The 12244-nt window shown below is 45.2% G+C and overlaps 1 protein-coding gene across 1 annotated transcript in view; it reads right to left on the reverse strand.

The window, feature by feature from the left end:
• Positions 1 to 12244, reverse strand: part of KIAA1549L (KIAA1549 like) — a 263915-nt gene that overhangs the window by 59255 nt on the left and 192416 nt on the right. The window contains exons 13-14 of the mRNA XM_081799054.1: positions 11802 to 11992; positions 4811 to 4935 (exon numbers count right to left, since the gene is read on the reverse strand). Coding sequence (XP_081655180.1) covers positions 4811 to 4935; positions 11802 to 11992 — 316 coding nt within the window. The remainder of the gene's footprint in view (positions 1 to 4810; positions 4936 to 11801; positions 11993 to 12244) is intronic.

Raw genomic sequence — 12244 nt, forward strand, 5'->3', positions numbered from 1 at the left:
CTCTATGTTTTTTTCCTTCTCAAGGCTGCTTTTCCAGTGATTTGGGTTTGGGATTTTTCATTGGTCAAAACAAAAGAAAGCTAAGAAATAACCGCCAGAGAAATGAATTTAACACTATCGACAACTTCCCTAATTAAATAGAGTGAGTTCTGCCTACACTCTGTTAAATTAATTCTCCCCTCTGACAGATAATTCTGCTCTGATTGCTGAAAGACACCAGTCTGCCTTGCGTGTCCATAACTAAGCTGGCAGAAGAAGTTCCACAGCCGGTGGGATCTTGCTGATTGACTTGTGCTTAAAGCACATTCCCATTAGGTAGCTCTAAGAATGAGTTTATTGAACACGGCTGAGCAAGAGATAAATTAAGCCTGTTCAAACAACTAGACCAGTAGGCAAGTTAGGAGCAAAATAGGTGTTCTGTAAAATATGAATGTAATAGAATTGTATTCATCTTTCCTACTGCTTGCTCAAGACATTGGGATGTTCTTTAAATTATTGAAAAACACATAGTTTGTATCATATTGTCACTTATCATAATCACAAATTTGCCAAAGTAAGCTGAGTAAATCATTATTGTACAATGTGGATAAAACATCTCGGAGTCTAATAATGGGTTATAATTGGAGTATTTTTTTGGTTCTGTGAACTTATTTGCAAATAGCAGGACACCAAACAGCCAACGACAGAAGAAAATCTCTACTCACACATCTTTTTGGAGTAGAGCTTTGCTGGGCAATTCTTGCCTGAGCACCATTATCTCCCACCTGGACAACTGCTCTGAAAACCATCTATGGCAGCCAGCCTCCATGATGGCACCCAGTAATTCTTGCCTCCTGATATTCACAACCACAATGAATAGGACTGATCTGTGTAACCAATAGGAAATCGCAGAAATGACAAGGCTAGGTCATTAAAAAAAACCCTGTGGCTTCCACCTTGCTCTCTCCTGGATCACTTACTCCGGGGAAAGTCAGCTGTCATGTTATGAGGACACCCAAGCAGCCCTATGGAGAGGTCCACATGGCAAGACACTGAGACTCCTGCCAACAAGTATGTGAGCAAGCCATCTTGTAAGTGGAGTCTGCAGGCCCAGTCAAGTCTTTAGATGACCACAGGCCAGGTCACCATGCTGACTGTGACCTCCTGCGCCGGAAGCACCCAACGAAGCCACTCTGAATTCCTGACCCACAAATATGACATGAGATAATAAACATAGATTGTCATTTTTGGTTGCCAGGTGTTAGGGCAATTTGTTACACAGCAGTAAGTACCTAACACACTCTTGTCTTCCTACCTAAGATACATACAGCAGCCAGGATGGCTATCTCTTTGAAAGGTAACCAGATCACAGTACTCCCCTGATCAGAACCCTCTGAAGTCTTCATCTCTCTTAGAATAAAACCCAGAGTCTTTACAATCTGGCCCTGACCACCTGGCTGAGCACATTTCCCTTATCCACTCTGTTCCAGCTACAACAGCCTTCTTGAACACATCTGGCTTGTTCTCACCTCTGGGATTTTGCATTAGGTATATTCCCTGTGCTCAGAATGCAAAGTCTTTCTCCCTACATCTTTGCATGCCTAGTTCCTTCTTATTTTTCAACTGCACCTTGAAAAAGCCTTTCCTTATCCACCAATCTAAAATAGCCTGCCCATAACCTGATTATATTTTCTTCATGGCACTTATTACTGCTGGTGTGTATTGATTTAACCTGTCCCCACCCCGGGCCCTGGAATAGAAGCTCCTTTCTGGCCCACCTTTTAAAAGGCTGATGCTTATTGCCTTTAATGATGTCTCACGTGTAGTTGGCTTTTAGTAAGGATTTGTTGAATAAATGAATGAATGAAGGAATGACAAAAATTTCCTGACTTATAAAAGGAGATTGTTGTTAGTTGTTAGTACCTACAAAACAGGTGAACACGCAGAAGTTAGTTACGCTATCACTAAACCGTTCAGAGGGTGAAGAGATGGTACTCAACGTTTTTATTGATTCTGGGTTGTGACACCCTCGCTTCCCACCCTGTGGACAGGGTAAGGAGAGAGCATAACTGTAATGGGATGGAAAAAGGATACCCTGGAAATTGTATGAACTATAGTTCTTTTCCATCCTTATTCTCGAAAAAGATTCAGATTTGCACAATAATCCCTCCAGGTTTAAGAGAAAAATAATTAGCTATCCTGCCCCCCATCCCCAAAAGACTTATGTAAAAAGATATTACATTAAATATTGATATATGAAAGTGAGGGAGTCCAGCAGGTTCATGGGAATATTTGATGCATAGTTAGTCCCTAAAGGAAAAAGCGTGGGAGAATGCTAAAGGAAAGGGCCACAGTTAAGCTGTGGAAGTGTCCCACACACCATACATCATCATCATCATCATAAATGTCACCGGACCCAAACTCGTTGTGTCTTATTTAACTTCCATAAATCAGCAATCTATTTCACTTCCTTCCTTCCTTTCTCCCTCCCTCCCTCCTTCCTTCCTTTAGTTCATCTTCCAATCCAATAAAATACACTATTGATATTTTGATGAGCTCTGACATTGTGGATATGATATGGTGAAGTGAAGCCCATGATAAAAAGTACAAGTGGAGGCTCCATGGAAGGTCCAGCCTAGAATTCTGATGTGCTCCAGCATCTGTTGGATTTTATAGTGAACGAATTGGTCCCATCATTTCAAGCTGAACCTCACTGAATGGGAACCCGCAGTGAAAAAGAGGCCACCACCCCTGGAAGCTCACTCGGTTTACCTCTGGCAGAAGTAAAATGCAACGAAGCACGATAAACCTGGAGAAAGGATGGCTTTTTAATAGAACAAACACATTAAAACCTCACCCTAGTACTGTAATTGGATTTTATTCATGCACCTGGCTCCTGTTATTTCTGAGCCTAATATTTAAATAATCAAAGTGACCTAAACAATAAGGAGGCGGGTAGAGCTGTGGAAAAACAAGTACAGAAGGTCCACAGGAACATTTTGGGCAGGTCAGTGTCTCACCAGCCAGGGTGGGGAGTGATGGTGTCAGAAACATGCCCTGCTCCCTCCTCTTCTGTGGATTAAATGCAAAGGAGAGGGAAAGGCATCATCTCATAAATGTGATTTGCTGACAGAGGAGTCTGTGCATTGTGTATTTCTAAGCAAGAAAAAGGCATAGAACAGTAGGTACATGGATTCATTTTATGAAAAAACAAAGCAATACAACAAAACAGATGTGTGTGTGTTGTCATATGCATAGTAAGAAGGTCTGAGAAAGACACAGGCTAAATTATTCAAGGTCACCTGAGGACTGGGGTGGGTGATGGGGCACGTGCGGGAGGACAGACTTTGACTTGACTTCATATATTTCTAGGAAGCCTTCTGTGAGCTGGCTTGGCAGAGAGCTGACAGGTAGGATTTCTGGTAGTCCTGGGTGGGGTAGATATTCCAAGAAAACCCCACATGCCATACCCTGATTTGGGTGTAAAAAGCACAGTCTCTGTTACAGGGAATGGGGAATTCAGGAGAAGAAGAAATTCGGGAATCAAATCGGTAGGACAATTTAAACCAGTGCTTTACATAATGGCTGGAAATGGGAATGAGGAACAGATTTGACCTGCAGAAGACAAATCCATTATGTCATTATTCCTTTTTTTTCTTTCTTTTTTGGGTCAGAAGAAAGAAATCAGTGACATTTGGAAACAGGAATTTTTTTTTTTTTTTTTAAGATTTTATCTATTTACCTGACAGAGAGAGACACAGCGAGAGAGGGAACACAAGCAGGGGGAGTGGGAGAGGGAGAAGCAGGCCCCCCGCCAAGCAGGGAGCCCAATGCGGGGCTTGATCCCAGGACCCTGGGACTGTGACCTGAGCCGAAGGCAGACGCCCAACGACTGAGCCACCCAGGCACCCTTGGCACTAGCTCCAAGAAAGGGTCCCTGAATCCTATTCCATCACATTCCTTTAAAAGGGAAGCAGAGCTAACCTGATCGCCAGATTAGTCAGCTTTTCACCTGGCATTTCTGTAGGATTCCACCTAACAACCCATTGAAATCTGAAAAGAATTTCTTCGGATCTGAGTGGCAGCCCAGGGTACTTGAGCCTGGGCTCCAGCCAGCCAGCACCACACATGGAAGGAGCGTGTGGAATGCCGGTCAGAACAAAGGTGGGACCAGGAGGAAGCGACACACAATCATGTCTGACGGATGCCACATATGGATGGTGCCACAGCTCCAACGACTTATTCATAAATCCCAACACCCATCCTTTAGAGTGAGGGAAAAGATCTGTGTGAGGGAGAATCCAACCAGTTACGTTTCCCTAGAGAATAAAGGCGGAAGCACGGGCTGATTTTTATGATGACAGATTTGTCACCGTGTTGTCTTTCCTGGGAGAGGTGGATTGGTAGTATCTGGACTCCCTGGCAGAGACTGAACCCCTGAAACTTATCAAGGGAGTCAGGGCAAGAAAATGGGGGGAATCTCAAGACAAGCAGCCTTTCAGAGACCTGCCCCCCTCATGGACCCAGTGCTAGGAATCCTGTCGATTCAGCCAAGAACTAGAAAAATCGCAAAGCAAACATTGGTGCATTCAGCATAGGGCTTTTCTAAAGCACTAGGCAATTCCATCAGATCAGGGAGCAGAGGGCGTGAGACAGGATAATTCAGAGAAGGGGGACAGGCAATATCCCAAGAGGCAGGTAGCAGACTCCTGACTTTTCTGGGGCACACCAGAGGGGAGAACCTAGGGTGCGTGAGTGTGGGCGCCCATGTGTGTGCGCAACTGTGTGTGGGAGGGGCTCGGGGCTGGTGTTGGCAAAGAAGGCTTCTCACCATTTCTCTTCCGTGCCTCCTCCTTTGTCACTTTCTGCTGTGCCATGACATTCTGGGGCGAGCGCCTCCCTGAGCTGGGCTTCCCTGATTCGTTGCTGATGACAGAGCCATTCTCGCTGGGCGACCTGCTGGAAGTAACCATAGCAACAGGAAGACGGTAAGTTCCGACTCCAGCAGCCTCCTCTCAAGGTTATTTTATTTGCACTGTTTATGTCTGTCGCCTTTCATTCTGGTTTTATCCACAAAGAAGAAATGATACAGGAAAAGAAAAGAAAACAAAACAAAACTAGCCCCACACTACCGCATGGGTTAAGCAGCTGGCCATCGTGAAGTATGTTGTTTATGGGGAGTGCTTAGCTCTGCAGAGAAGTTCAGTGAGCGCAGCTCTCAGGTCCCATCTCTGTTCCATTATCCCCCAGCGACTATGGAAACGGTGGTGATGGCGTTTGTAAGCACGCCCTCTTTTTAAAACACAGCACTCTGAATAGTGTTGCAGAGCGTTTTGATTCACGTGGCATCTGCAGGGACATGCATAAGACATAACATTCTCTTTGGCCTTGACCTTGACCACTAAAGTTGAAGTCACCCCACCACTGAGTTTGTCATTCTGTCTCCCACACTGGCGCGTGCGCACACATGCTCTCTTTAACTGTGCGAACTGGCAACCACTTACATTTGAAACTACCAATTTGAGCTATTTGTTCCTTCAGGAGATACTTTATGTGCATCAGCTCTGTGCCGGGCACTGCGCCAGGTATCCTGGTATACAGCGATCCGAAGATACCACCCATATTCTCCAAGAGCTCCCCATCAGAAGCACCAACCAGGTGCCAAGGACTACGTGAATGCTTTCACAACTCTTAGGGAATCATCAGGACAATCCACTGGTTTGGTGATTGTCACCCTTGTTTCGCAAGTGAAGAATGTCCAGCGCCGAGTTAGGAAGTGGCAGATCCGTCCTGGAAACCAGGGATCCCCCTGCAGGTAGGGGCTCTCCCCCCATGCCAGAGCACCTCTCCTTTATTGCCTCCTAAAACGTCTCAGATGAGGCAGGCCTGTACACAGGGAAAGCCGCAGGGCCTTCTCCCCTTCCCTTGGGGCTGATTCTGGTCTTCTGGGACTCTCTGGGAAGTGAGCTCTTGGAGCCCCTGCTGAGGTTCGTGCTTCCTCAGGCCTCCAATTGTCATAAAGACCAACTGCCTTCCCTTCTGTGGAGACAAGTCAGGAGGCAGATATCCAGAGGCCTCATCGAACCTCTTATTCTTCTACTGTCAATTGTCCAAATTCAGAACCTAAAGGCATCCAGCCCCTACAATGGAAAATTGATTGTAATAACATGTAGCCCTTGACCAGTAAGTAAGCAGTTTCTTAAGTGGATGCTCCTCTTCTTTCCCCTCCCTTCTCTCTCTCTCCATGCTCTGGGAACTTTAGCACCCCAAAGCATGACCAGTGAAAGGGCCCACTCACATACACGGGATGATGCAACATCTGCCCAGAGGGTTCCATAGAACGACAGAGCCAAATGAGATGTTCCTGGCCAAAGTGCCTCAGACAAGTATAAGTTTGGGAAGTCTTGTTTCTTTTTTTTGTTGGGGCAGGGGGAAGTCTTGTTTCTTACCTTCCTTCTTTGGATATTCCTCATGCACATTAACATATCAAAGGCCCTGATCAGTCCTGTCATAAAGAGACGCCTCTCCTTTTGTTTAATCCAGCATCTCCTAATTTACTTGGCCCCAGATCTCTTTCACCATACAAATAATGCAGCTTGGGAAAACATGGAGAAGGTATTAATTCATTAAGTATATATTGTTTACCGCACAGCTATTTGATCACTAAGTGCTGGCTGTGCACAGAGACATCCACAGGGAAGACATAAGCCCTTGGATCGTTTTCAGAACCTCCCAGTTAATGGCCCCTACTCTTCCAACTGGCTTTACCGGGACAACAAGACTCTTCCGGGGTCCAGAGAGAAAGGAAGGGGAAAGGCTTCTTGTAACCTATTTTATGTTCATAAAACACTTAATGGTATTTGTAGCATTTGCATATTCTTTCCTTCATTTGATCCTGAAACAATTCTCTGGTTGTTCCTCTCACTCCAGGGAAAGGTATGAGGTATATGCTCAGAAATGAGCACATTTCTGGAGAGAAACTCCACCTCTGCTTTACTCTTTCATCAGCTTATAGTCTTATGTTTACATGGGGCCATCAACTCAAACATCTGGTCAAAAATAGAGAGTGAGATTTGTATGTGTGTGTGTCCACTCACATTGACAGTGACAAAGATGTTGTTGAAAGCAAGAAAGGGCCATCTGTGAGGCTGTAGTTTTAGGCTATTGAACTCTGTAGGCTTCCTTCTGGGGATATGGGTGTACATGGAGCCTGGATGAAGGGGCTGAGCAGTTATGGCCAATCACTGAATTGAATGGCTGTCCCTATGAGGTTGATTCTCTATCCTCGCCCATTAATCCCAGTTACAGACCAACAAAATAGTATCACCAAAAGCCTTGGCTAGAAGAACAGGACCTGCAACACCTGTCTGTTTGTCTGCAAATGGCTGAATCCTCAGATTTCAGTTTTCAAACAGTTTTAAAAACAGATTTAAAAATTGAGATATCTTCACGACCATCCAATCACTGGTTTCTACTGTTTTTCACTTGCAAAACTTTTTGGATCACCTAACAGACCCATTCTGGGAGGTCATGTGTCCTCAACCAGCAGGAACAAGGGAACTGATGTGACAAGATGGGAAAGCCAGACAAATAAATGCACGATGAGTTTGCTGTTGGTTTGGCATCTTAATATCTTCCCAAATGATTAGAGACTCCTGTGGTCAGCTGAACTTGAACAGAGGTGAGGTTTCTCACATAGCTTTGGCAATGATAACAGCCAGCCCCTAGTAAAATTCTATTTTTACAGTAATATTATGAAGCAAACGTAGAAATCATTCAGCTGTGTAGACATTGCTTTCTTTACCTATATTTGTTTCATAAGCTGTTATTTCTTTTTTTTTTTTTTAAAGATTTTATTTATTTATTCATGAGAGATAGAGAGAGAGAGGCAGAGGCAGAGGGAGAAGCAGGCTCCCCGCGGAGCAGGGAGCCCGATGCGGGACTCGATCCCAGGACCCTGGGATCATGACCTGAGCCGAAGGCAGACGCTTAACCGACTGAGCCACCCAGGCGTCCCCATAAGCTGTTATTTCTTATTAAAATTCTGAGGGTAAGTAATTGAACTTGATTACCAAGAGTAGACTCCTTGCTAATTCAAGAAGAAATGCTTGTTCTAAAAAAATTTTTTTTTAAATAAATCTTTATACAATTTAAAATCACTCGTCTAGAATGGGTGGAAAAGAATTTTTATTCTTCCCATCAATGCTGTGTTAATATCCTAATTTTAGTAATTCTATTTTTTCTTTTCAGTGTCCTCTAATAGGTGATATATAAGTTGTTACCACACCTTTATTGTATCTGGCAAAGATCACAGTGAGAACAATTACTGTAGGTAATTCTATTTGTCAGTCAATTCAGATAATTTGTCTATTGCTTCTCTGTATGTTTCAACTCTCCATGCTGGGGCAGACCATTGCAGTTGTGATCCCAATTTATTCCCACCTCCCCGTAACCAAGCTTTGGTGGCCTCCTCCCACACTGACTCTGGACTAGACCACGTGTCTTGCTTTGGCCAACAGGACAGTAGCAAATATGACACAAGCAAAGATTTGAGAAGTGCCTGCACTTGGGGGTTTGTTTTCTTGCTGCCCTTGGCACCCTGTAACCACCCTGTGAGAAAGCCAGAGCTAGCCTGCTAGAGGATGAGAGACCATGTGGCAGGGGGCCCCAGGTACTGGGCCACCCCAGACAAGGCTATCACCAACAAGCCAGCCCAGCTAGCCAACCGCCTGACTACAGATGCATGAGTGAGCCCAGCTGAGATCAGCTAAGCCTAGCTCAGCCCAGAACCACCACCTACCTGAGCTCAGCCCAAACTGCCGACCCACCAAAAATCATGAGCTGAAGAAATGGTGGTTGTTTTAAGCTGCTAAGCTTTGGAGGAGTTTGTGGTGTAGCAATAGATAACTAACCCATATCTCCTCAACCTTCTTTCCTACTCAAGCTGGAATCCAACCTTCTGTTTCTCTGTACCTCTTTCTGAGGTACCAAGAACTCCTGGAGGGAAAAACACAGAGCCTTGTTGCATGAATCCAGTGCAAAATTTGTGTATTTGACACAGACAATCCTTCCATCCCCCTCAAATTACTCCCTTCTCTTGGCTTCTTGGATTCCTTTCTTGCTTTGTCCTCTTCATGCCTCTTTTTCCTGATACTTTTTGGTCTCCTATGCTGATTCTTCTTCATCATCTGGACCTCTAATGATTGCAATGTTCCAGGGGTCAGGTCTTGGGTCTCTTCTCTAACTATCCTCTCCTAGGTGACCTCATTCAGTGTCTTAGCTTTAAATAACCAAATGCTGACAACTCCTCCATTTATATTTCTACTCTGGACCTCTCCTCTGAACCGCACACTCATACAGCTAGTTGAGTTCTGAACACTTCAACTTGCGTGTCTAAGAGGCACCTCAAACTTAACATGCCCACATCCAAACTCATGATCGTCCCCTACAGATTTCTTCTCTTCTGATCCTCCCCAACACAACCAGTGGCAAATGTGTCCCTCTCTATTTCCATTCCTCACAACAATCTATCAGCAAAGCAAGCCTTGTGAGCTCTTCCCTCAAAACACGTCTAGAATCCCATCACTTCTCACAGCACCATGCCTTGGCCCACACCGCCATGTCTCACCTGGACTACTGTAATAGCCTCCTGTCTCTCTGCTTCCACTCTGCCTCTCTGCCATCTGTGTTCCACACAGCAGCCAGCGTGAGCCTTTACAGCTGCAAGTCACGGCATGCCACTGTTCTTCTCAAAGCCCTCCAATGACTTCTGATCTTTACTCACAATAAAATTCCAAGTCCTGACTTTGGTCTGTAGAGCCTGACATGCTCAACTTCAGGCAACTTCTCTGACCCATCTGCCACTGCTTCCTCCCTAGTTCCCATTGGCCTCCTTGGCCTTCTTGCTCTTCTTCGAGTATGTGAAGAGATTTCCTCTTCTGGGCTTTGCACATACTGTCCCATCTGCTTGGAACATTCTTCTCTAAGATAGCCTTGAGGCTTATGCATCATTTCATTCAAGGTCTTTCTCAAGTGTCACTTTATCAGAAAGTCCTTTCCTGACTTTGTAGCTAAAAATGGCATCATGCCCCCGCCCCCTTCCATTGCTCTATCCTCTTACCATGCTTTGGTTTCCTTCTTCATACCCATCACCACCCGACTTACTGTGCATCTATTTCTCTATTTGTTTATTGCCTAGCTCTCCCCACCAGATTGTAAGCACCATGAGAGTAGGAACTGTGTCTTGTTCGCTGCAGTATCCCCAGTACCTGGTGAATAACACCCAACAAATATGTTAGGTGAAGGGAGGGAGAGAAGGAAGGAAGCAGGGGTGATGTAGCTCTCCCAGCCTCCACTGTGGTCTCAGGCAAAGGAGCAAAGGGACTTGGCAATGGGAGTTGGCTTGGCCAGCCAACAGGGCTTACCATAGAGCTCATTACCTCTTTATAAGACTATTGTAAAATCCTTACAACGAGTCTCCTGGCCTCTAGCCTAACCTCTCCCATCTATCATCCACATTGCCACTGGAGTAGTCTTTCTAAAATACAGGCTGAATGTCACTGTCTTGCAGAAGAACTTTCAGTGGCTTCCCATTGCCCAGAGAATATATGTCAAACTCCCTAGCCTGGCAGTTGAGCCCCTCCACAATTTTCATCCATCTGGTTTCATCCTTCACTGTACCCCAACCACTGTGAACTATAAACCCTGGGGACATTCACCAGTGCATGAACATGTGCTGGTCCCTCTTTTCTCCCAGCTCCTTTGGACTGGACACCTTTATCTCTCCCCAACTACTGACACTACACTCATCCTTTGAGGCCCAGCTAAAATATAAGCTCCTCCATCAGAATTAAGCTCTTCTCTCTTTTCCAGAGTGCTTCGTTTAGACTCCCCTATGAGCACTTGCACATCATGCTTGGTTTCCAGGTATTTATCTCTCTGTCCCTCCATCATGAGATACTTGGGGTCAGGTCTCAATCGTAATCCTTTCTGTAGCCTTTCCAATGCATGTCAAAGTGCTCTGTTCATGGTAAAAACTCCTAAAATTTTTTTTTTAAGATTTATTTATTAATTTTAGGGGGGGAGGGGCAGAGGGAGAGAGAGACTCTCAAGCAGACTCCCTCCCAAGCGTGGAGCCCGACACAGGGCCCAATCCCACGACCCCGAGATCATGACCTGAGCTGAAACCAAGAGTCAGATGCTTAACCAACTAAGCCACCCAGGTGCCCCCTCTCACAATGGCTTTTTTTTTTTTAAGATTTTATTTATTTATTTGACAGAGACAGCGAGACAGGAAACCCAAGCAGGGGGAGCAGCAGGCAGAGGGAGAAGCAGACTCCCCGTGGAGCAGGGAGCCCGACATGGGGCTCGATTCCAGGACTCTGGAATCATGACCTGAGCCGAAGGCAGACACTTAATGACTGAGCCACCCAGGAGCCCCTCAAAATGGTTTTTGAACTCAAACCATGAACTCTTGAAAAACAGCCAGATAAAATCCAACTCTACTGAATCAAAGGCACTGCTTATAAGATAAGTTCAAAAATACAAGTGTGACACAGTGCCAAATTTGCTGTAATACATATGAAAGCTAAATCTCTGCTATTGTGGCTGATCGGTGATATAAAACCTTACAAAGCGTGGCTCATGAGAAGCAAGTATTATGATTCTCGTCATCTCTCTTAGTCTCCTTCTCAAATATTCAAAACGAGCATGAGGGGAATTTTTAAAGAGAAAAGTGGTATTAACTTGAAAGCTTCAGCTGCTCTCACCATCAATTATTCCCCTTGCTGGGACAGAGAGGCTGAAGTTGGCCCCATGCCTACCTCTTTCTGGTTTCGGTGGACTTGGCTGTCTTGATGGTGCTTCCGTCCTGGGTGATGTCTCTTTCCTGAGAGGCAGGAACATCTCTAACAGGGAGTGGGAGGACCACTGTTTCCTGAGTCACAGGGACGACCTCCTCATCTGCCCCTTGCTGGCCCAGGTGCTGCTTGGCATAATCAAAGCCTTGTACAGGCTGCAAAAAGGAAAGTGGATTTGTGGTCAGATTTCTGACAGAGTGTGCCTCGAATGATGGCTTTAAGAGAAGATGGGCAGGAGAGTGCATGTGACAGGACCACACTTAGCTTTTTGATGAACACGAGTGAACTCAAATCTCCCCCATAATTCCGGTCTGCAAAACCAGAATCTGTGCTCATTCCACCCAGCTATGGAATCTCCCTAGACAAGACTTACTTGGAAAAACAAAGAGTATAAACAAGATGCAAAT

This window comes from Leptonychotes weddellii, chromosome 11 (assembly GCF_054177405.1).
Source record: "Leptonychotes weddellii isolate Sample4059 chromosome 11, ASM5417740v2, whole genome shotgun sequence".
Classification (NCBI taxonomy): Eukaryota; Metazoa; Chordata; class Mammalia; order Carnivora; family Phocidae; genus Leptonychotes; species Leptonychotes weddellii.